General features: G+C 45.5%; 3 protein-coding genes across 3 annotated transcripts in view; 2 read left to right on the plus strand and 1 right to left on the minus strand.

Moving 5' to 3' along the window:
* Window positions 1-10,365, minus strand: part of COPA (coatomer protein complex subunit alpha) — a 19,112-nt gene extending 8,747 nt beyond the window's left edge. Inside the window, exons 1-13 of the mRNA XM_021376612.1 lie at window positions 10,213-10,365; window positions 10,007-10,120; window positions 9,534-9,607; window positions 9,174-9,254; window positions 8,780-8,856; window positions 8,303-8,412; window positions 4,517-4,626; window positions 3,885-3,984; window positions 3,275-3,410; window positions 2,769-2,851; window positions 2,045-2,195; window positions 1,536-1,602; window positions 1,342-1,417 (exon numbers count right to left, since the gene is read on the minus strand). Coding sequence (XP_021232287.1) covers window positions 1,342-1,417; window positions 1,536-1,602; window positions 2,045-2,195; window positions 2,769-2,851; window positions 3,275-3,410; window positions 3,885-3,984; window positions 4,517-4,626; window positions 8,303-8,412; window positions 8,780-8,856; window positions 9,174-9,254; window positions 9,534-9,607; window positions 10,007-10,120; window positions 10,213-10,252 — 1,219 coding nt within the window. The 5' untranslated portion in view covers window positions 10,253-10,365. The remainder of the gene's footprint in view (window positions 1-1,341; window positions 1,418-1,535; window positions 1,603-2,044; window positions 2,196-2,768; window positions 2,852-3,274; window positions 3,411-3,884; window positions 3,985-4,516; window positions 4,627-8,302; window positions 8,413-8,779; window positions 8,857-9,173; window positions 9,255-9,533; window positions 9,608-10,006; window positions 10,121-10,212) is intronic.
* The window catches only part of LOC110388003 (feather keratin 2-like), a 906,242-nt gene that overhangs the window by 213,516 nt on the left and 669,915 nt on the right, over window positions 1-22,811 (plus strand). The window lies entirely within an intron of this gene.
* NCSTN (nicastrin) lies at window positions 10,383-21,665 on the plus strand. Its single transcript, XM_021376635.1, has 17 exons — window positions 10,383-10,543; window positions 10,778-10,882; window positions 12,288-12,411; window positions 12,929-13,047; window positions 14,075-14,220; window positions 14,408-14,558; window positions 15,017-15,126; window positions 15,425-15,577; window positions 16,961-17,065; window positions 17,270-17,347; window positions 17,495-17,664; window positions 19,019-19,121; window positions 19,394-19,489; window positions 19,931-20,018; window positions 20,147-20,301; window positions 20,594-20,806; window positions 20,948-21,665. The coding sequence occupies exons 1-17, from the start codon at window positions 10,420-10,422 to the stop codon at window positions 21,068-21,070; spliced, it is 2,163 nt and encodes a 720-aa protein (XP_021232310.1). The 5' UTR covers window positions 10,383-10,419; the 3' UTR covers window positions 21,071-21,665.

Here is a 22,811-nt window from a genome sequence, read left to right on the forward strand (position 1 = left end):
CCTCCCCCCCCCGTGCAAACTGACATAACGAGCTGGAGGAGAAAGGCTGCGCTCTCCCCCCAGCACGCAGCTGTTCTCTCCCGTTTTAAAATGCTAATATAAACACGGCGCTCTGCATGTCGGGCATAAAGAAGAGGGCTGCGGGATGCTTCAGATGGGGAGAAGGCTTTCGGAAGAGGGGTAGGGAACAGAAAGGGAGGTGGGTGAGAGGGTTGCTGGTGTTTTGGAAGAGGGGTAGGGAACAGAAGGGAGGTGGGTGAGAGGATTGCTGGTGTTTTGGTAAAATTCAGCGTGTTCTTAAGAGAAATCATTCCTCCTTGAGAGGAATAAAGCTTAAAGATGTTAATGCCTACATTCAAGAGGTGGGAGATCATGAGAAGTTTGCAGATGTAGCAGTTTGTTAGAAAAAATATTTATCAACCAGTAGAATTACATGCTGCTCCTGAAGATGCCTTGAAAGATACTCAGCTTCCTTGAGGCCTAGACACCACTTCATCTGGAAGAAGAAACCCTCTCCTCTCTAAAAATGGAGGCAAGCTGGGTGTCCCCAGACAAGCAAGCTCTGACCAACTCTACCAAAATAAACGTTTGAAGTATCCTCAGTAACATTTAATCTATATCAAGTTGCTAAAAATCTCCCTTTCCCCTCTCTCCTCAAATATACCTGCTTTTGTACTCAAAGAAATCTTCCCTTCAGCCTGATTTCTGTGGCTATCTGTGAACAAGGGAGCTGAATTCCTGTCTCACTCATTCATCACTCCCACTCATTTCAAAATCCTTACTGCCAGGACAGAGGCAGGAGGAACCAGCTGGAGTTTCAGATCCCAAATGGAATTCATAGTTAGGAGAAAGAAATTTTTTTCTTTTCCTAAATCATGTTTTGACTTGTAAATTGCACAAAACTGATCCGGAATTTGCCGAGAGGAAGAATGAATACTGGCATCCTGGCACTGTCACTTTTACAGCCACTTTTCAGAGTATAAAACCTCTTCGAACAAAACCTATCTGGTTACAATCCATCTCTGTTGACAAGCCAGGAATGCTGCCTGCTGTGTCAAAAGGGAGAATGGAAAGTTCCTAATAACAAAATTATAAAATATATATTTGTGGCAGTAAAAGTTTGGGATGAACATGAATTTTTCAAGTCAGTGTAGTGTGATATAGTAAGCAGGAAGCCTGCCAAATGATGTGTGCTGCAGGGACGCTGGGAAACGTGGAGAAAGAATCCAATGAGAGGCTGACACAAACGAGAGGTTTTTTTTTTCCACATATAACACAGTTGGAGAGAAAAGGGAGCAGCCACTCAGCAACACACACTGATGTGAAGGAAGACATGCCTACCATCTGGATTTTGGGAGTCTGCATCCTTGGGAATGGTGTATAGGTCATAAGTGCTATTCTCCAAGTTGCTTGCTCTCTGCAAAAATGGAGGGGGGGGGGGGGGGGAAAGTATTTTGAGATAGGATTTCACACAACTGCCACTCACAGCCTTGTGGAAAGTTCTTTAGCATGTTATGCAGCAAAGCTTGACTTACTGTGCAGAGAAGGACAGCGTTCTCAGCTGGGTTGTATGACATGTTGAACACAGGGAACTTGGAACCACTGCAGGAGTCACAAATAAAAGAAAGCTACAGTGAACTCAGATTACTTCTAAAACAGTCTTCTGATGAACTTGGTTTTTTTTTGGTATTCAGTTTATTTAAAGAAAAACCTTATTTTTGTTAGCTTCCTGAACCACATGTAAGAATATCTGCATTGTGTAAGTGAAAGAGCTGACATTTTGGTTGGAGTTACTGCAAACTTAAAACTAGTCACCAAAAGAAATTATGTCTAGGCACAGAGCAAAACTAATCTAAAAATACTTCCTGCAGGTTTTGTGAGTTCATCTGACTGAAGAGTTAGCTGAACCAAAGTTACACGAATAACATGGGACAACACAACTCATTTGTAAGTGAGGAATTAGCTCATTTGTAAGTGAGGAACCACCAAGGGGTTCAAGATACTGGCCATGGCTCTTGTGTCTTGATGAGAACTCATCTCCTACCTTCGCAGCTGCATGACAGCAACATCCTTTGAGCTGTTAAAATCAAGCTGGCGGAGGAATCGGTCCTTCACATAATAGAGCATATTCCCATGCACGGCATAAGCAGGACGCTCACGCTCCAGTTTGAACACAATCATGCCACCGTCATGGCCTGGAAAAAGGCACCAGAGTTCCAATGTGAATTAAATCCTCTGGGTTCTCCCATTACAGAGATGAAAAAACCCAGCCCTTCAAACTAAGAGCCAACAAGGATCCACTTTTTTCCCCCCCTCTCATTGTTCCCATCCATTTAGGTTTCCTCAAATCTAAGATCTGACATTCTTCTAGGAACATTTTCCCCTCGCTGTCACACATTTCCTCAAGTGTGATTAGCCCAGTGTGGCTCCCCTTGGATTTGTCCTAGCCCTCAGCCTCAGAGCATTCACTAGTTAAGGCTGAGGCTATCTTGCTGTAGCACCGAACAGCAGCTGAAACAATGAGACCACATTCCACATGTTGCTCTCAGATGTTGTGTGCATTTAAATAAGGCTGTTTTCACTCCAGGACGTTTAATAGACACATCTGCAAGTCAGCATGTTCTACAAAGCGTGCAAAGGACAAGTAAATCCTTGAAGCACAGAGTTCCTAGAAGGAATACGTTTTCAGGGAATACACTTTCAAGCATCCTGCCAAACACCTGAGCAGGGTTTTTCTTTGTTGCTTTTTTTTTTCCTCCTTCTTTTACCTGCAGCAAAGAGGTTGAGATTGGGATGAGCAGCCAACACCCAAAAGCGATCGTGATCACGGCGGAAGGTCTGGACACCCGTGCTAAACATGCAAGATAAGGAACAAGGAATAAACTTCAGTGTAAGCTCTAGGTCCCAAAAACAAAGATCTGAGCTTCAGATCATTCCTAGCATCCGGAACTGAGAGTCCACAGAGTTCAAAATACTGTATACACAGCCTTTTTGTCAAAGAATATGTTCCCATTTGAAACATTTTCAGCAGTAGTATCAGTGGACAGGTCAGCACTCTTCCACTTGCTTTTAAGCAATTATAAGCTCTGCTCGTAACGTGCACCTCAAAGGGTGAGAGAACACGAAGGCTATTTCCTTCTCAAAAGTTAGCAAGCACTAAAATAGATGAAGAATTGCTAGACTTCAGTTTCCTCCAAGAATAACTGTAGGGATCTCATACATGGAAAAATCTTTTCCCTGTTATGGTTGGATCAGACACATGACAGGCACTGACCGTTTTGACATATCCCAGACACGGATGCTTTTGTCTTCTGAATTGCTGAGGATCAGCTCCTGCCGGGGGTGAAAGACAGCACACGAGACATTGTTGTAATGCCCCCGGCAAGTGTCAACCTCCCAGGCCTTCGATTCTAACCAGAAGGAAAAAAAAGAGGAGGAAAACAACACTTAAACACATTCTGCAGCAGATGCACAGTAAACATCTTAATGAAGTGAGCTGTATCAGCTAATTACTAGACCGTTCTCTGCAATTTACATTTGTGACCTTTAACTGGCAGCAAAAGCACATCCATTTCTGGTGGAGGCCTTCTGATGCTGGAATTATTTCCCTTTCTTATTCCATCGACACATCTTCAAAAAGAAAAACCTTCAGAGCCGCTGCTGAGCAGTGCATGCAAATCAAAAAATGCTAGAAGTGTTTACTGAGGAACTGAGCCCTCTTCAGATTGCAGAAGTCAATGCTGCTTGGGATTATTTACCACTGCATCATAAAGACATGCTTCCAAAGTGTAAATTACCTTCAGGTACAGCCTACAGATGTTCAAACAAACGTCAGCTCTTAGCACCCTTCTCCCTGTGAGTTCCCTTCGGGAAAATCCACTCACCATTCATCCTCCAGATCTTCACTTGTCGATCATCAGCTCCTGACACGATCAGTGGCATTGTGGGATGGAAAGCAGCCCAGTTCACTCCACGATCATGGCCCTACAAAACAAATAGAGGAGTCATTTGAAGCAGTTTTGTGACTGAAGAGTAAAGACAAGACTGCAGCCAGGCTTGCCAAGACACAGCTCTCACTGTTTGTGTGTCACGCTGCTCACACCGAGTGCTTACACAGACTTTGCCCACAGTGATAAGCTCTGCAGATACCATTCTTCATCAGTAGAGCAAAGCTGCAGAGCAGCACTACTTCCTAGCTTTAAACAAGCCATTACAGAATGTTGTCTCTACCATAATCTCCTCCGCTGCTTCCAGCAACACAAAGTAATCATTTCTGCTATTTAATGGAGCTGTTGGCCATACAGAGACAACAGCACTAGTTTGGTTACAGTGCAAACACCTCCAGATTGCAGTATTTTTAAATTCTTGGAGCACACAACTCCACAGAGCCAAATTTGGTAATTTCAATCTTTTTTTTATTCTGCTGTTTTCTGGCCTCTTAGAGGATGAGTCATATGCTGGATTTCATTATACAAATTTGACAAGATTGCACAGCACACACATACACACACTGTACCTCAAGAACGTGCTTCACAACTGCATCTGTTGTCCCAAATAAATCCACCCCAGTTATTCCCCTGACATCCGACTCCACAGCTCCAGGGGACAGGTTCTTCTTCCTCAGGCCTTGTAGAACAGACAGGAAAGAGAAGCAGGGGTGGAGGAAGCAAAAATTATATCAGAGACAATGTTTCTAACATTGCACCAGGTTGAGCGCTCTCCTGTACCCTTCAGACACATCTTCAAGTGGAAAGTGAGAGCTTCAAAGAAGGTGAGAAATATCCAGGACACCATTCCACTCCCTCCAAAAGCATAAGCTCGGATGAGGCATACTAAAAGGGAAGCCTGCAATGCAGCACAGCAAATACTGCCTCAGCTCACCAGGACACAGACTGCAGCATCTCAAAGGATTCCAGCTTCTCCTCCTCTCAATCCTTCACTAACCTGAACTTGCAGCTTTCAAGGGACTTTCATCCACGACCCATGGATGACCTCGTGATAATGCATTTGGTCAGTCTGCCTGGGCACAAGATATTTTCAGGAGCTAAAATTATGGGAAATAAAGCTTTCTCCTGAGTCTGAAAAACACTAAGTCTTCCAAGTTAAAACAGACCTACATCAGGCAATCCCTCCTTAAAACCCTACGGAACACAGGAGGGTAAATAAGAATTGAAAACAGCCTCTCAACTGACTGTGCAAGAGAAAAGACTGCATGTAACAAAGAAACCAAACTCAGAAAATAAGCTTTTAACTATAAAAGTACCTGGCAATTTTGCCATCTGCAATTCTGATTCCCATACTCCTTGTGCATTAGCAGCTCAAGAGCTCAACAAACTCTTCTGCAGCGTTAGTCTGATGAAGACACCATGTAAAGCAGTGTCTCAGCAGAGCACAAATGCTCAGCACAGTGGGTGAGGGGCACACACAGGTGAGCTAAATAACAATGATGAGCTTGAACAGCTGAGTGGCAGCTTCTACAAAGCTGACACAAGCTGCCACAGAGAGGAGGAGCGAAGCATACATAATTTGGGGAAGGCAAGTAAAGAAATGCAGGGCTTTCACAAGCCAGTGAAACAGGACTGGAACACAAGTGGAAAATTTCTGGCGTGACTGCACAAATCTAAGGGAAGGCAGGACACTCACAGAACACTGCAGCCTCCTGTGTTGCTCTGAGGAGGGAGCAGGGACAAAGAATGGACTGGTAGCAGGAAGGCAGATCTTATGCATTCTGAGGACAGCTGTTCAGAAAAACAACTCAAGAGGAAACTCAGCTGAACATGCACTCAGAAGAACAGTTCTTAAAATAACTAGAGAACAGGGGCAACATGCTAACTGAGAATTATGAGTTGCAAGTTAGATGAGAATGAAAAAGAGAACAGTAAAACATCAGAACGTTCCTCCAATTCATCTTCTGGAACACATGACAACATGTTAGACAACACTGACCCAGAGAGGGTCCTTTAAATGATTCTTATGCTCTATTCTCTTCCTCACAATTCAGGCCTTATACTTAAAGGTCAGAAACCTACTAAGATGGGCTTTCTTTCTTTTCTTTCATTGCTAGGCTTAGGAGCATTCTGGCCACTCCTGTGTTCAGTGGAATTTTCCTGCCAAGCAGCACACCTCAGTATTTGCCAACCAAGATTAAGGTTAAACAGGAGATGGTGCACAGTGCTGCAGCACACACAAGAACATTCCGATGAGGATAAGACCACTAACAACCTCCTTGCTGGTTAATACTTAGAAAGAGACAGAAAAACAGAAGGTTATTTTTAGTTTTTGTTGGTTAGTATCAGCCACAAGAGCAAGAACTTTGTTCCACAGCACTGGTGAATAATGCAACACAAATACTCATGTGTTTTAATATATAATCAAACTTATTCTTGCTGCATTCACACAGTCTCTCTCAGGAGATTAGCAGAAAGTAGACTTCAACCTCCAGCTTACTTGTTTTACATTGAAGATTCTTTATCAGCAGGTTTCAAACCAAGGAGCACTAAATCCACTGATAATCAGCAGACACAGTAAGCTCCAGCAGTATTCTGGAGTTCTTTATGACTAGGATTATATGTATTAAAAAAAAAAAATCAGATGAAAAGCAGGAGTAACCATTTCCATGTGGAATGCTACAGCTAGAACAGAGTCCTGCCGAGGAGAGAAGTCATTTTGGAGAGAAAGAAACTTCTTCTGAGGGGAAAAAAAAGTTGAATTTTGAATCTGCTTCTCATCTACCCGTGTTTTTTTCCCCCCACACACTAATATTCTTGCAGTGTTGTGTCTGACTGGAGCAACAGCTGAGTCAATAATTCAGCATGTCTCTAAAGCCTCTCATCATATATCAGCTGAGGGGGGAAAAAAGGCTCTGTACCATCTCCAAACCAATTTGGCAGCTGGAACTCTACTGAGAGAGAGTGTGGGAGAATGCAGCAGCAAAGCTTACTAGCAGGATAGCTGTTAAATTCTCCATGCTGGCAGTACAGAGAGGGTGACAGGTTTTAAATAACCAGGATATCCCATCCCCAGTCCCTACTGTTGACACAGCTGGCCATGTCTGAGCGTGTACTACAAATAATGCAGCATGCCCAACCAGAACTGCAATGGCGAGAGCAGCAGGTCAGATGAAGGGCCACAGTCTGTCTCTAGAATAATTTCCACTGGCACCCCACCAATACTGTCCCTGCCTGCCCTCCACCAGTTCAATTTCCACCTAATATTTTCTGCATGTCTAGCTTTTCACCCATGGATCATACTTTTGAGTGACATCTTGCAGTCTAGGAATAACCTAAAGAACAGCTAGGATATCAGCAAAGTACTTGGGCGTTTTGACCTGTAACTCCTGCTCTGATCTCCACTCAACACTTCATTTTATAGAAGACAAGCAGACTGGACACTGAAGAATTCAGCTTCCTGTCACCATCCGCAACTAGGTTACCATAAAAAGCCTTTGCTCATGGTGCAGCAAACAGGGAGGCCTTTGTCTTTGTCTCAGAACAATAAACCTAATGCTGCCGCCAAGAGTTTTTAAGGGGCTAGAGGTGACCCAGGAATCCTTAACACTTCTCCTATGAATCTGGAACATCAAAGTTGATCAGCTGACAACATTACCTCCATTCTGACAAGAGTATTTGTTACCTATGTTGGCTATAAAGTCAGATTCTTAAGAGTTTTTTTGGTTGCACAAAGCTACAGCTGACCTCACCTACTGCTGTAAAAGCTTTATGTCAAAGCAAGAAGTTGGACTAGATGACCCTCAATGGTTGAGTCAACATCTGTTCTGCTCACAAGGAAGTAAAATTCTGCCAGGTTCTTGATGACGCCAGGCAAACTATTCCCAGGTAGGCCAATAGTTAAATACAGAAAGAAGAATAGAACTCACTCAACTGGGGAAGGGGCTCTCTGGCCATACAGCACTCCTCCCCAGGAAGCAGCCTAGGTCCAAGAGGTGCTCTCCATTCAGTGGCCAGCCCTTATATGAGCCCAGGGTGCCTCCACCCCTTCTGGTCAGGTAGGGAGCACAGGTGCAAACGATTTGGCTGTGCTCCCTGGGCCAGTCACCTCCCTACACCAGGTGCTCAATCACTAGTTCAAGCCCTGACCTAACAGTTCCCTTACAACATCTTACAACTTGGTGGAAACTGAGGGAAGCAGATCCCCATCGATAGAGAATTTTTGTAATTTTCTGCCTGAGGTTCCTTCAGCCAACAGATCTGAATCAACTTTTCTCTGACCCATTTGGCTTTCAGCAATTGCAGTTCTGAAGTGGGCTTTGCCACAGGAAACCCCTTTGACCTGGGCAGCTCACCAGAAATATCCCAAACGCGTACAGTCTGATCCAAGCTGGCTGACACTACCAGGTCCTCAGAGGGGTGAAATTGGGCACACATCACATAGTGGTTGTGTCCTGTCAGCACACTACAACAAGAAGGACAGAAAATATCATTTAAACATAGGATAAATCAGCATGCATTCCGATTTCTACTAACGCCAATAACCTCGGTTTTAAGAGGTACAATGAGAAACGTGACTGGTAACTCCTGGAACAGAAATGCCATTCTTCAAGAATTAGCAAGACTGAACACATAAACATTTAGAGCCATCAGAATAAACGAGCAAAACCCACAACTGACAGAGCATTCATAACTGATCTGCTCTTCTTGTTAGTTCTATTCTTTCAACTGTGCACGGTTTGAAACATCAATAGCACCTTCTGCTTGAAAACAACAAATTAAAATAGCCCCCAAACCCTGTGGTTACTTTTTAAAGTCTCTATTGATTTTACCAGACACAAGTTCTGGACTGCCAGTTCCAAACCCGAATGGTCTGATCATCAGAAGCACTCAAGATCCATGGGTATTCCTAAAAAGACAAAGTATTTCACGCGTGAAATGAATGCACATCCCACACATTCCCTCTCCACAGAATATTTTTCAATTGCCACCAAAAATTACCCTTTTTTTTTTATTTTACTTAAGATTTAGGAGAGAGAGTTTATGCTTCTTATACCACTAGAGAACATCACCATAGCTGCAGCACACTTATACCATTAGCTCCAGCACTACATCCTCAACAAAGATCCCCATCCATAACAGGAAAAGACAGATTCCTTTCTGTGAAGGAAGACCACAGGCACACACACACACTGTGGCATGTAATTCAATACCAAACCTGCTTACATGGTGGAAGAAGGTGGTGCGGATATAGTCCAAATGCCCGAGCAGAGTGAAAAGACAGCGGCGCAGTTTGTAATTCCAGACCTGTGCAATACAAAAGCAGAACAATGAGGGTGCGTGCTGTGGCCTACTAGATTTTTTTTTTGCACTTTCTCATGATAGGCTGAAAATTACAGTATTTTAATTTACCTACAAGCATCTCTCTTCCATTTTAAAAGATTTCTAGCACGAGTCACAAAGAGACTTCAACTCGCTGTGATTATCACTAATCCCTCTGAAACAGAGGGATCACAACTCCTGAGCAATTCCCTCCCTTAGGTGGTGCTCTTTAAAATAAAAATTGCAAAAGGAGTAAAACCTTACCTTTATTTTATAGTCATCACCTCCAGATACAAACAGAGGCTGCTGCTTGTGGAAATCAATACCTCGAACAGGTCCTACGAAGGAAGAGCAAGTTGGACAGGGCAAATGACAGCTGAAGAAGTCATACTGCTCAAAACATGCAATTCACAAAAAAATCAAAGCAACAAAAATCTGTATTTAAGCCTGACACCCCGCTCCTAAACAGATTCCCTTCCAATGGCAGATCTGCAGAAACAGATTGCAAAGCACCCTGACCCTTGGCTTGTGCACCGACCGGTTCACTTTTACATCTGAAACAAAACAACTGCTGCACTTCACACACACATGAAAAGGGCATTCAGAAACCAGCAAACAGGCTGTAGGGAAACACAGGGTATGTCACACAGCTCCTCAGGTCTGAGGGCCAGGCTGAAGCCCAGGACCAGGCCCACCCTGCAGGGCACAGAAGCCCCCCGTCCCTCCCTGCCACTCACCATCGTGCTCGTCGAACTTGTCGATGAGTGTGCACATGCGATAGTCCCACAGCTGGATGACGCCATTATGCAGGCTGGTGAGGATCCACGGCCGCTTGGGGTGGAAGCTGAGCCCTACCGAGACACAGACAGAGATTGTGAAAATATTCCCCCAGATCAGATCAGATCAAATCAAATCAAATAAGATCGCACTGCACCACTAATACCTTTCACCCGAGCCGATTTGGTCTCGAACTTGGTTAGCATCACAACCTCCCCCTCAACCGCCGCCTCCCCGACCCTCCACGTCGGCGTCCCGGAAGTGCCCTCTCCCCACTTCCGCTTCCGGCCATAGAGCAGCGGTCCTTCCGCTGATACAAAGCGACTTCCGGCGCTGCGCATGCGCGGTGCCGCTAGAGGAACTGGGCTGGAAGATGGCGGCGGCGGGGAGAGCCGGGGGCAGGCGGGGGATGGCGGCTGTTGTAGGGAGCTGCCGGGCCTCGCTCCCGGCATGGTGCGGGCCGCTGCCGGCGCTGCTTCTCGCCGTGCTTGTGGCGGGTGAGGCTGGCTGGGAGAGGGACAGGGCTGGCCTGGGCTGGGTCTATCCGATCTGGGGCCGACCCCTCGCTGAGGTGGAGGTCTTTTGCGAGGTGGGGCATTGGGAGCCTTCTCCTGTTCCCCCCTCAATTGGGGAGGGGCTCAACGTTCCCCCCCCGCTATTTGCGGGAGGGCTTTGACATGTGGGAGCTCCTGGTTTGGTCTCCCTGAGGTGGGCCTGTGTCCTCTCCTCAGGCTCCTGCAAGGCGAATTCGGTTGAGAGGAAGATCTACATCCCCCTGAACAAAACAGCGCCGTGTGTTCGTCTTCTGAATGCTACGCACCAGATCGGCTGCCAGTGTGAGTACAGCTGTGGGGGCTGGAGATGCTCCTCGGGGTGGCCATGTCCAGGCAGGTGGGGTATAATGCTGCTGTCCTGCCTGGATCAGCGTTGCCCGTGTCCTCGTCACCATCTGCTGACTTTTCCAGCCCCTTTCTAGTCATGCTGATGTGTTAGTTCTAAATTGAGGAGTAGGCCTTAAGAGAAATCTGCGTCTTTGAAAATCCGTGCCTTGGCTGGAAGGGAGCAACATTTTCAGTGTGTATAGCTAGTGCATGCTTAGGACAAAGCTAAGCCACGGCACAGCGTGGTGGCTGCAGATTCTGCTGTCTGTGCCTAGCCAGCATCCTGGGGTACAAGGCAAAGTTGTGAGCCCAATGTAGAATGCATTATGTGTTAACAAGTTAGGAGGGAAAGGGGACAGTACATGAAGAATTAAGAAAGTGGTATCTGAAGGGAAAGCGGTAGTTACTATGTGCAGGAAGGGTACATAGACTCCTCTGAGTCAATGTTTTGCTAATTTGTAATTGAATTTTGCTTCCTGATTGAGCCACTCCCTGCAGCAGAGGTTGTCAGCTGCCACTGCAGGGCAGCACAGCTGCACTTAGTGTGACAAGTAGCCCAAGGTGCGTGGTTCCCTGACTTCTGCCCTCTGACGTGAGCCCGGTGTTAGTGCAGACATGGGCATGGGGTTCTTTCTGCCTTCCCAGTCATGAGCAGTGTCTAATGGTAGCAGTTACTAACTGTGGGGCTTGTTTGTATCAGTAGAGTCCTATAAAAGTGCTTTGTCTGCCCTCTGCTTTCTTTGGTATGGGATGAAATGACAAGCACACAGACCTACTCGGTTGCTCATCCCCTTTACAGCCATGATCTTTTGCCCCTGTTTCTCCCTGTTCACCTCCAGCTCTCGTGCTGAGCTCTTTTTGAGCTCAGTTTCTGAATTTGCAGTCTTTAGCCTTCAATGATGGCCAGTTGCTGTGACTATGTCCTTGAGGCAGGCAGATCCCATCTTCCCCTTGTGCTTTTCTTCCTCATGTGCTTTTCTATCTCGAGGCCTCAGTTTCCTGCTGTGTTACATCTTATTGCCTCCAGTCACAGGATACATGCAGTGCTTAGTTGGCTAAAGTCAGTGCTCAAACAAAGCATGCCTTTAAAGCTTGGATGCTTGTTTCCATTACTTTCTATTCTGTGCTGTTCGCTTTTTTTTCTCCTCTAAAAACTGCTGTTCCTTTTTCTGTCCTATGTCAGTGATACGGTGCCACTTGACGAAATTGCCTCCTCCATCTCTCACCTCCTATTAGCTGTTCTTCCTTAAAGTTCTTTGATCCATGCTGCCCTATTATTTTGGAGTCGTTGAGGGTGCGAAGGAAGTAGAGCACAGTGAAATGTAGTAAATGTAATGAAGGGTACTTTCTCTTTCCACAGCCTCCATCAGCGGAGACACAGGGGTGATACATGTGGTCGAGAAGGAGGAGGACCTGAACTGGGTGCTTGCTGATGGCCCACACCCACCCTACATGATATTACTAGATGGAAACCTCTTCAACAGGTCAGTTGTTCTCCGTTTTTTATCTTCCCTAGGTGACAGGAGCCCAGAAGACCAATGGGGATCCATAATTTTATGATGGAAAACGTCATTTTTCAAATGAGAAATGGCAAAATCATCTCTGACTGCACTGAAGGACAGTGAGGGTGGCACATGTGTTTTCACTGTGTTTTACTGCCTGGGTTCGTGTCTTCTTAAATGTATGGTTTGGTTGTCAGAAGAGCTCTGTTCTGTGCAATTTCTAATGTTACATTCTTCACTGTAGCTTTTCCTAAAGCTCATTAAACAATGCGATTAGTATTTGTCACGTCTCCTGGGCAGAGCAGGAAAGTGGTTGAATTTTTCTGTTCGTTGCCATCTTACACCGTTCTCAGACGGTAAGGAGAAAGGAACATGATGATTATTTTGATCAAAAGCATCATCACGTGCTTGAGTGTAGTGCGTGTCAGCAACGGTACGTCTTAGTTTGTAACTTTTCATGAATGAATTCAAAGTGTCACCTATATTTGCTCTGTTCCAGGAAGGTAATGCAGCAGCTGAAGGGAACCACACGAGTGTCAGGCCTTGCAGTGTCCATTGCCAAACCTAACCCTCCCCAGGGATTCTCTCCTGGTTTGAAGTGCCCCAATGATGGGTTTGGTAAGGAAATGTTAAGTCTTTCTTATTGCTGGGAGGAGAAGTAGTGCCTTTAAGTTGGAAGGTCAAAGCAAGAAGCGCAAAAGGGCGTGTGAAATGGCAACTTCACTTTCATGTCAAAATTCATCTAAGACAACATGCTTGATGTGCCCTTTTGACTGAGCTGGAATCTCATCAGTTCTTAGTGAGGGCTGGACTGATGTTTGGGGGAAGACTGTTAAGCTGGCTAAACCACATTAAGTCTCTATTCAGCCTGACCAAGGTTTTCTGCAGTTTCTTTTTCTTTCACTTTTGAAGCGCATACTTTTTGTCATGAAAGCTTGATTTTTCCATAAAATGTGTGGAACACCTGTTAACCTCTCTGTCTGGGCCTCTTGATACTGTTTTTGATCCCTGCCTGAATTCCCCACGTGGTTTCAGTTAGGTTTTCATTTCGCTATCTTTTTTTCACGCAGCTAATTTACTGTCTTGCGCTGTGTGGAGAGAAACTGCCTTCTGTAGTTTGCCCCAAACTTTCTTCTGCTCAGCTGTGAAGGATGCTGTGTAAACTCATGATGAGATGAGTTTGGGCTGGCATCTGTTGTCTCTTTGCCTTCATGCTGCTTGCTCAGTACCTAGGTGTTAAAACGATTGGCACATTACAGATGCCTTGGGGGTGTTTCCAGCTCATGATGAGCTCAGAAAATGCTGTTTTGTATGTTCCTCCTTTTGGAGTATAATGTTTCTCTGTGTGCCTCTGCCGCTCTCTCAGCATGTGATAAATGCTCACTGAGTGCTCCTGCCAGCCTCCTGGCGTGGGATGGCTTTGAGCATGCATGTTTCTTATTCTCCCTGCGTGGCACAGCGCTCAGTCTCTGCCACTCTGCCGCATGCAGTGACCAGCTCCATCTCTAAGCTTTGTCAGCTGGTTCCCTAGCCCATCATGGTGCTCTTTCTGTATTTGCTGCCATTTTCTCAGCAGGCCCTACCTTTGCTGTAGTTTGTTATTCTCTCTGCAGGCTCAGATTTGCCCATTTCTTTCCGTTTCCAGGTGTGTATTCCAAAGACTACGGCCCTCAGTATGCACACTGCAATCGGACTGTGTGGAATCCTCTGGGGAGTGGGCTCTCATACGAGGATTTTGACTTCCCCATTTTTCTACTTGAAGATGCCAATGAGACTCAAGTTATTAAGCAGGTACTTAACTTTCCCAGACAGTGAGAGAGGGGAGCTGCCACACAGTTCAGGAAAGGGGGGCAGAACTTGAGCTAACTCAGTGTAGATGTTGACATCTACAGTAAAAAGACACAGTCCAATTTTGTAGGCAGTACGTCATACTTTTACAGACAAGCTAAGCTTTGTGATGATGTTTATTTCTGTCCAGTGTTACCGAGACCATAACGTCCCTACTGATGGATCTGGCCCCGAGTACCCTCTGTGTGCCATGCAGCTTTTTTCCCACATGCATGCTGTCACCAGCACTGTTACCTGCATGAGACGCAACTCCATCCAAAATACCTTCAGCATTAATCCAGGTGAGCAGATTTCTCTCCTTGTCATGAGAAGGCTGGTGGTACAGATCCCAGTGAAATATAATTGTGCAAAATAAAGAAGTTTTTAAAGTTTCCCTAAGGGGAAAAGCTTGCCAACTGAGCTTTTTCAGAATAAACAATTCAAGTGGTAAGGAATTTTGGAGTGTGATTGCCATTGATTTGGAAAACATGGAGAAGAGATGTTGACCAAGCAGGACACCTAATACCTGCTACACTGATCATCAGAAATTGCTCTGAGGCCACTGCTGCATTAGGCCGTGCATACATGAGTTGAAATCCTGGTCCTCATGAATGTTTTGTTGGTGACTTTTTCCCAGGTGGGCAGAAGTTTGCTCCTGTGATAAAGGATCACTGGTGAGCTACAGCTGACAAGCAAGATTGTTCTTCAGTTATCTCTGCTATAATGTTAACTTTCAAGTAATGTTGTTTCTGCTTCTTAGAGACCGTATGCGATCCTCTTCTTGATTACAATGTGTGGAGCACCTTGCACCCTATTAATTCATCTGAAAAAGTCGACCCTAAGAAGGAATTTATTATGGTCGCTACACGAGTAAGTATCCTTTAATCTTGCTTTGCAGAAGGTGAACTGGAAGGATTGTGGGAAGATGTGAGTGTGGGGTCTTATGAGAATATACTTCTCTTATTTTCATTTCTTCCTGTGCTCCAGACCTTCTTTTGGAATTGATTGGCTACTGCAATTGGTATTTGAAGTTTCATTAGGCAGGGTACTTTGATTTTTTTCCCTTATCAGTAGGGTGAGTGGGATAAAAGAGAGGTGGCAGGTTTGCTTTCCCAGTGCAGTATTCCTCTGTTTGCACATTTCTCATTCCTGCTGTTCATGCTTACAGATTGACAGCCATTCCTTCTTCTGGAACATTGCACCTGGAGCAGAGAGTGCTGTCTCCTCTTTTGTGACCCACTTGGCTGCTGCTGAAGCCCTTCATAAAGCATCAGATGTTCATTTGCTGCAAAGGAATATAATGTTCACCTTCTTCCAAGGGGTAAGAGCAGCAGCATCGCTCCACCATTTGGCTTGTTTCAGAACAGCAAATCAGCCTTTGGCTCCTTGCAAATGAACTCTTTCCTACTCTTTGTGCAAAGTCATTTATCTGCATCCCCACACCGTGGTTCTCTCCACTCCCCTAGTGAGAGCGGGATCTTAATTTCACTGGGATGACAACAGCAGATGGAGCTTCCAATGGGGCAGTGCATATTCTGCCCCACAGTTCATCCTGGATGATTAAATCAAACTTTGCTTTCCCTCCTGTCTCTTCCCAGCGTGCTTCTCTGTATGTCTGTTTTCTGTCCCACCCCATTCAGGATGAACAGCAATGGCTAGGCTTTAAATTCTGAAATTAAGCCCAGAAAAAAAAAAACGAGATTAAAAATATATGTGTTGACAGCATCAAAATGTAGTTCATTTCTGAGAGCCCAGCACTGGAGTTGGCAGCTGTGGAGAAAACAGAACAAGCTTGTGGAGGAGGGACTGATGGCCAACAGCTGATGTTCCCCTGAAGGCATCTACATTGATGGCTTCTTTTGTGCAGCTCTGTGAAACTGGCTCCCACAGCCCCATGCTGTGGCCATGTGATTCCCTTCATTCACCCTCCCCAGCACATACATCCCTAGTCAGAATTTCCCTGAGGGAGACGAAGCCATACAGCACTGTGGAGCAGACATTCTCTGTCGTGCTCCCAGAATGTAAGTGGAGTGATAAGACTTGGCTGTGTAATAGTCAAGAGGAAAGTCTGGTGGCTGGCTGACTTCACTGTCCTTTTCTGTCATGGGGATTCTCTTCTTTGGGGCACTGATTCATTCCAGGCAATGCTCAGCTTCTTGCAGTTCCCTTGAAAAAGCTGTTGATGTCATCTTGCCTTCCCTCCTTCTTTTTCCAGGGAGACAGATACCCCTCCTTCCAGGAGAGCTTCGTATATTTAATTCCTGGAATTGAGGATTTGCCCTTTTCCCTGACCTCTTATGCTACTCTCCAAGAAACAGAGGGGTTGTACACCAAAGTAGAGGGTGTAGTAATGCCTCACTGCTGTTTCTCACTTGCAGTACCATTGTGAGTTATCAGTACCCACCGAAGTCTGACTTTGTGCCCTTCTTACCTGTGCAATCCAATAGCTGTCTCCTGGCTTTTTGCATTTTTTGTCCTTTGCTGCATCTCTGCCTACAACATAATATTTCCTATGTTATGCTGGTGTCAGCCAGGCTATGCAAACCTTCAGGAATACTTGGTGCAGCAGTTAGCCCTTGAACTTTTGGTTTTGTTTCCACCTCAGCTTCTCCAATGGTGCAGTCAGTTGTGCTGGGCAGCTATCGGTATGTGAGTCAAGTGTGGATTTTTTCTTATTTATTTATTTTTTATTGCCTTGTTGCAGGAGACTTTTGATTATATTGGTAGCTCGCGAATGGTGTACGATATGGAAAAAGACAAATTTCCTCTCCGTCTGGAGAACATTCATTCATTTGTGGAGTTAAATCAGGTGAGAGGGAAGCTGGGGGATATTTTTATTCTTTATTTCTCTGTGATAATTTAGGCGTAGTTTCCTCAGCCATCCTTTTTCACTGCTTTTGTTGTTTGGTTGGCTTTTTTTTTTTTCCTGATCTGGACATCCCTGCTCTACAAGATTCAGTCATGTCCTAGTATGTGTTGCAGGTGGTTTTTTTTCTTGTTTCTTTTCTTGCAGGTGGCTCTACGGAATGGCTCCATTTTGTGGATGCACACGGACCCCGTCTCTCGGTTGAATGAAACTGTTGAGCCACAGGTGAGTGAAAGCAGTCTGTAGTCCTTCACCTAACCAAAATGCTGGGGGATCTTTAGCATTTTACAAACCTTCAGGGTGTTAAACTTCCCGAAAAAACTGCCCATTCAAAACAAAAAGAGTCGAACAGTGCTCTTCTCTCCTTTGCAGATTAAAAACCTGCTCGATATTCTGAGTAATAGCAGCGTAGGAGCAAGTGTAACTTTGCAAGAAGCTGGATTTTCGCAGCCTCTTCCCCCATCTTCATTCCAACGTTTCCTTCGGGCCCGCCACATTCCTGGAGTGGTCCTGACCGACCACCAGGCTTCCTTCCAGAACAGGTAGTGTACTCCGGGCTGACCCGTGGCCAGAGGTGGTGAGGCCAGCAGAGGGCAGCCCCAGCTCCTTCAAGGCCTCTGCCAGGGCCGTGCTGCCCAACACATGTGGAGCAGCAGGCCGGGGGGAGTGGAGGAGCAAACGTGTGCCATGTAATTGAACAAGCGCAACATAATTATTCTGACAACCGAAAGAAATCCAGTTTTGTACAGAAAATGTTCCCCACAGCTGGCTGGGAGCCAGAGGTGAGCAAATGGCAACTGAGCGTGCCTAAGCCTCATCTGTTCTTCCAGAAGCTAGCTGCTTCTTTTTTTTTTTTTTTTTTTTCCTTCATATAGCTTTCTATTTGTGATGGCAGAAAGCCCCAGGCATTAGAAAGGGCACTTTCATTCACCTCACATGACCCCAATACTGGGTGTTCCTTGGGGAGCTGCTTCTTTTTTTTTTTTTTTTTTTTTTCCTTCATATAGCTTTCTATTTGTGATGGCAGAAAGCCCCAGGCATTAGAAAGGGCACTTTCATTCACCTCACATGACCCCAATACTGGGTGTTCCTTGGGGAACTGCTTCTCTTCAACTTTGGAAATGGGGATGTGGGGTAGAGGACAGACCATCCCCTTTTCGCTTTTTCTCTTCTTGCCCCCCCCCCCCCGCTTCTTCCAAGCTCTTCAAATTGTCTCTTTGCCTTCATTTTCTACCCTTCTCTGTTACTGAGGATCTCTGGCATGATCAAAGGGAAGTAGCTTCCTTTTCTTCCCTTTTAGCTCTAAATGTGCACTGCTTTGAAGGTGCAGGAGGAGCTGGGATGAAGGACAGCGCACTTCCCTGGTCTGTGACCATCTTGAGGCTGGGGAGGATAGTCCCAGGTTGTCTGGGAATGTCAGGTGCATAAGCCATGCAATTCCTGGTTCAGCTGTGTGTGCTGCAGACACTTTAGTGTAAATCTCTCCTAGAGTTCACTTGGAATTCCTCATTGCCTTCAAAATAAGGCATTAATAACATCCACTAGCATGACTTGCATTGAAAGCTCTCTTCCCATGAGACCCATGCATGGGTTGTCCTTGCCTCAGTTTCTCTATCCATTTAATAGATGGGGCTGTCGCCCACCTGAAAGCTAATCACAGCTTGTAAATTGCTTGGAGATCCTCAGATGGGAGAAGCTGTGGAAGGGCCAAGTTAATTATAAAGCCTCATTAAATGGTTTAAGGAGCGTGTGGCAGGGCAGTGCTTTGGCAGAGCTGTCTCTCCGCTCCCAGGAGACTGCTCCCACTGTTTGCTTTCAGCACAGTCTGAATTGAATTCCATGCCCCGTGGTTTCTTTCTGCCCCTCCCCAACCTCTGTTTGCTTTCTTCCTTTCAGATACTACCAGAGCATGTATGACACTCCAGAGAACATCCGGATGCAATACCCTGAGGGGCTTAGCCCTGAGGAGACCCTGGAGTATGTCACAGACACAGCCAAGGTTCCAACTTTACATTTGCTTTAGCTGCTCTATCTGGGATGGATGGGGCTTTCAGCAGGGGCAAATTGCAATTGGGATCATGGAGAGAGGGGGAAAGCTGTTTCCAAAAGAGGCAGAAAGAAGATGGGAACGCTTTGTACATTTACAAAGGCAATAGGCTCAAATGTTAGCGCGATGTAAGCACGTTGATGGATGTGTAGGTTCTGGCTTGCTCTTAATTGTTTTGCTGGGTCTGTCTATCTTGATTAACACAGAGTACTCTTCTTTTGCAGTCTCTGGCAGAAGTTGCCACAGTGGTCGCCCGTGCTCTCTACCGGCTTGCAGGGGGAGCCAACGACACCTCTGCTATTCAGGCAGATCCAAAAACGGTATGAGCAGATGGAATTGAGTCCCTGGCATCTACGATGAGCCCTCACGTACTTCCCTTCTGTCTCTGTTTATGTGTGTTTACACAGCATGCTGTCCTGTCTGTCTCCGTGAGGGCTTTGCCTCTCCCCCTTTCTCCATCACAGCTGAATGGAGAAACTTTCAACCTTCTCTAGTTCCTTGCCTCTCAATCTCAGGGCAAAGAAGTGGAAGCTGAGGTGAAATGGCAATGTGTGCCACAGGGATCAACTAAGGAATCAGTGGATCTGGAGTGAAACTCTGTTTTCACATGAGATACAGTTGTGACATACAGTCTCTCCTTTGCTATGCTCTTGGTCTCTGTAGTGGAAAACATATTCTGTGCCAAATAATCTTGAGAGATGTAGCCATTAAGATGCTGTGTTCCTTCCTCTTTGTATAAACCAATTTACATCTCTTTCCAGGTCACTCAAATGCTCTATGGGTTTCTGATTAAAATGAACAATTCCTGGTTTCAGTCCATCGTTAAACCAGACCTAAAAGGGATTCTGGGTAAGCAACACAGGCATGAACACAGGAATGTGTTTGACCCCATATGTTACCTGGCAACTTTCTAAAGCTCCACAGTAACACTGCTCCTGGCATTTTCCCCATCATTTCCAATTCTCTGACTGTTCCAGGTGATGATGTTCCCCAGCACTACGTTGCTGTTTCCAGCCCTGTGAACACCACCTACCTTGTGCAGTATGTTCTGGCCAACCTTACAGGCACCGTTGTTAACTTCACCAAGGAAGAGTGCTTGAACCCTGAAAAAACACCTAATGCTGAGAAAGAAGTAAGTGCCATCAGAGTGGCAAGGGCAGATCTGCTGCTCGATTTTCCGGTTTTCTGCTTTTGAGGAAAGCTAGTTAGGAGTGCTTTGTACTGCCTATAATCACACATGGGAGAACTGGATCAAATCCTCCAACAAGGAGGCATTCTGATGCCAAAGGACAGAGGAGGAGTGAATGAAAGGATCCCCCTGACAATGAGAACAGTCAGAAGAACCCCTCTCCCTCTTACCAGGAGACAGTCTGGTTATTTGCTAGTGCCTTGCTGTGTCTCTTAATGTCTTGTTTTCATTGTAGATGTATGACTATGCCTGGGTGCAGGGTTCCTTGGACCCTAACTCAACATCACGAGTCCCCTACTGCGTTCGCTCAACTGTTCGCCTAAGCAAAGCACTCTCTCCTGCCTTTGAGCTGAGGGAATGGGGATCTACAGAGTATTCCACATGGACAGAGAGTCGATGGAAGGAGATCCGTGCTCGAATATTTCTGGTAGCCAGCAAGGAGCTAGAGGTGAGTTTACACTTCGCATCGTGCCTCAGCAGTGAGCGGTCTCTGTGGCTTTCTGACAGAGACCCCAGTTCAATACAACTTCTGTGAGATTCTGGTCTGTCGCTGTCGCAACGATGCTAAGTATTTCTCATCCCTTCCTAGATCATCACTTTGGTTGTGGGCATTGCCATTCTGGTCTTCTCTCTCGTCGCCACCCATTTTATCAACGCCAAAGCAGATGTACTTTTTAGCATCCCTCGGGACCCTGGGGCTGTGTCTTACTGAAGATGCTCTCAGGGCTTGAGAAGTCTTAGTCCTTGGATTACAAATGTCAAAGATAAAACTACACTGGAATGCCCCTCTCTCTGGATAGGGACGGAAATGGTTCTCTCCAGAGCCTCTATGCTCGAGTTCTGAGGTCTGAGCCCCGAAATGCAAGAGACTTTACCAGAAAACCATGCCGATCAAGCCCAAAAGAAATGGTGACTGAGAAGTTCACAAAGCCTTCCGTTTTTAATTTGTCCTTATTCTGAGCAACTTGAGAGGATCGTTCCTGAATGCCACCCAGGTGACAAAGGGATGGACGTGTTCCCTACGTGAGGGCGAGGGTGGGAGGGGTATTTTCTCTGGGATATGTGTGGACCAGTGCATTTCCATGGTGTCCAGTAGCACGGGTTGCCTGTTAACGTCCAACAGTTGCTGTGAATCTGTGTATATACTACAATGCAGGGAGGACAAGCGTGTTTAACAGATGATTAGTTGTAAAATATCCTTTTTTTTTTTTTTTTAAATGGTGCAATATTTTCTGGGTTTTGTATATATATAAATAGCTACGTTTAATTAAAAAAAAAAAACAACAAAATCTCTGGTTACAAATTAACCCGTTGCTTGCATTATCTTTAGTTGCTGCCCAAAGGACCAAAACCAGTGGATGCTGCAATATGTTCTGGTCTTGGGAGGAACAGCATTTGTTTCAGCTTAGACTGATAGCTCTCCAAGGTGGGGATGGCTGCCCATTCCTTACAGTGCTGCCTATGGTGGTGCCTTGATCTTGGTTGGTTCTCAGGCACTGGTATATTAAACATGTTTAACAAAGAGCGTGCTCACAGCAAGCCTGGGCTCTGAGGGCCAGCAGTGATGACTGACCAGGCACTCAGCTATTCCTGGTTGTTCCTTTTATGTGAAAATTCACCTGTTCTTCAGCAGTGTCGATTCAAGGACGTGATAGTGCTGCTGTCCGAAGTGAGGAGCTCAAAAACAGGTAGGGAGGATTAATCACAGAAATCAGAGCTGACTAGCACTAAAGCCGGCATCGTTTTCCCTTCCCTAGAGGGCTATGCAGGCTTCTTGTGTTTAAGTCTTTTCTCAACTAGACATAAACTCTGGAGTTTTAAAGTAATTCAGACCTTGCACTTTCAGTGCTTCCCTGAGGGAGACTTTTTCCAGTTGCTAATGCATCTTGCTATCAGGAAACTGTTCCCGATACTTGGCAGAATGTTTCAGTGCCTGATTTATTTTCATTTCTTCCAGCAGCACCGATGAAACTGAAATCTCAGTTTAAATGGAGATAGCTTTTCTTTATAGTAAGGGTTCTCATAGCCTCTAACTCCTAATCTTTGGACAGAAAAAATCAGTTTTCCCCCAAATTATTGACTATTTATGTGCCAGAACGTGCTTCGGGTGAGATAGAAGACCTCAAACCAGCGTGTGATCTGACAGAGTTTTGTAAAGCACGTTTTTCCCCTCATTAAGGTAAGCTTGTTACATTTTCTTCACGTAGCAAATTAATTGCAAATCTAGATTCTGTGCTCGAGTTTGGGCTTTCGTTTTCTTTAAGGCTTCTGGTTGGATTCCTTTATTTTTTTTTTATTTCTCTCTCTCCTCGCTCGTTTTCCCCACGCAAACAGAAATAAACCCTTTCACCGCTCCCAGCCCCATTTTCCGCTCCCAGCCCCATTTTCCACTCCCAGCTTTTTGTTCCGAGCTGCTCTCTGGCGAGGCAAACAAACAGCTGCCTCCGTTGTCT

The sequence above is a fragment of the Numida meleagris genome, chromosome 24 (genome assembly GCF_002078875.1).
Source record: "Numida meleagris isolate 19003 breed g44 Domestic line chromosome 24, NumMel1.0, whole genome shotgun sequence".
Taxonomy (NCBI): domain Eukaryota; kingdom Metazoa; phylum Chordata; class Aves; order Galliformes; family Numididae; genus Numida; species Numida meleagris.

Excerpts from the sequence above, each read along its gene's own strand:
- NCSTN (XM_021376635.1), top strand. The coding sequence starts at position 10,420 with ATGGCGGCGGCGGGGAGAGCCGGGGGCAGGCGGGGGATGGCGGCTGTT. Across the intron at positions 20,019-20,146 it reads AGACCTAAAAGGGATTCTGG|GTGATGATGTTCCCCAGCAC; the intron begins GTAAGCAACACA and ends TGACTGTTCCAG. Across the intron at positions 20,302-20,593 it reads CACCTAATGCTGAGAAAGAA|ATGTATGACTATGCCTGGGT; the intron begins GTAAGTGCCATC and ends TTTTCATTGTAG.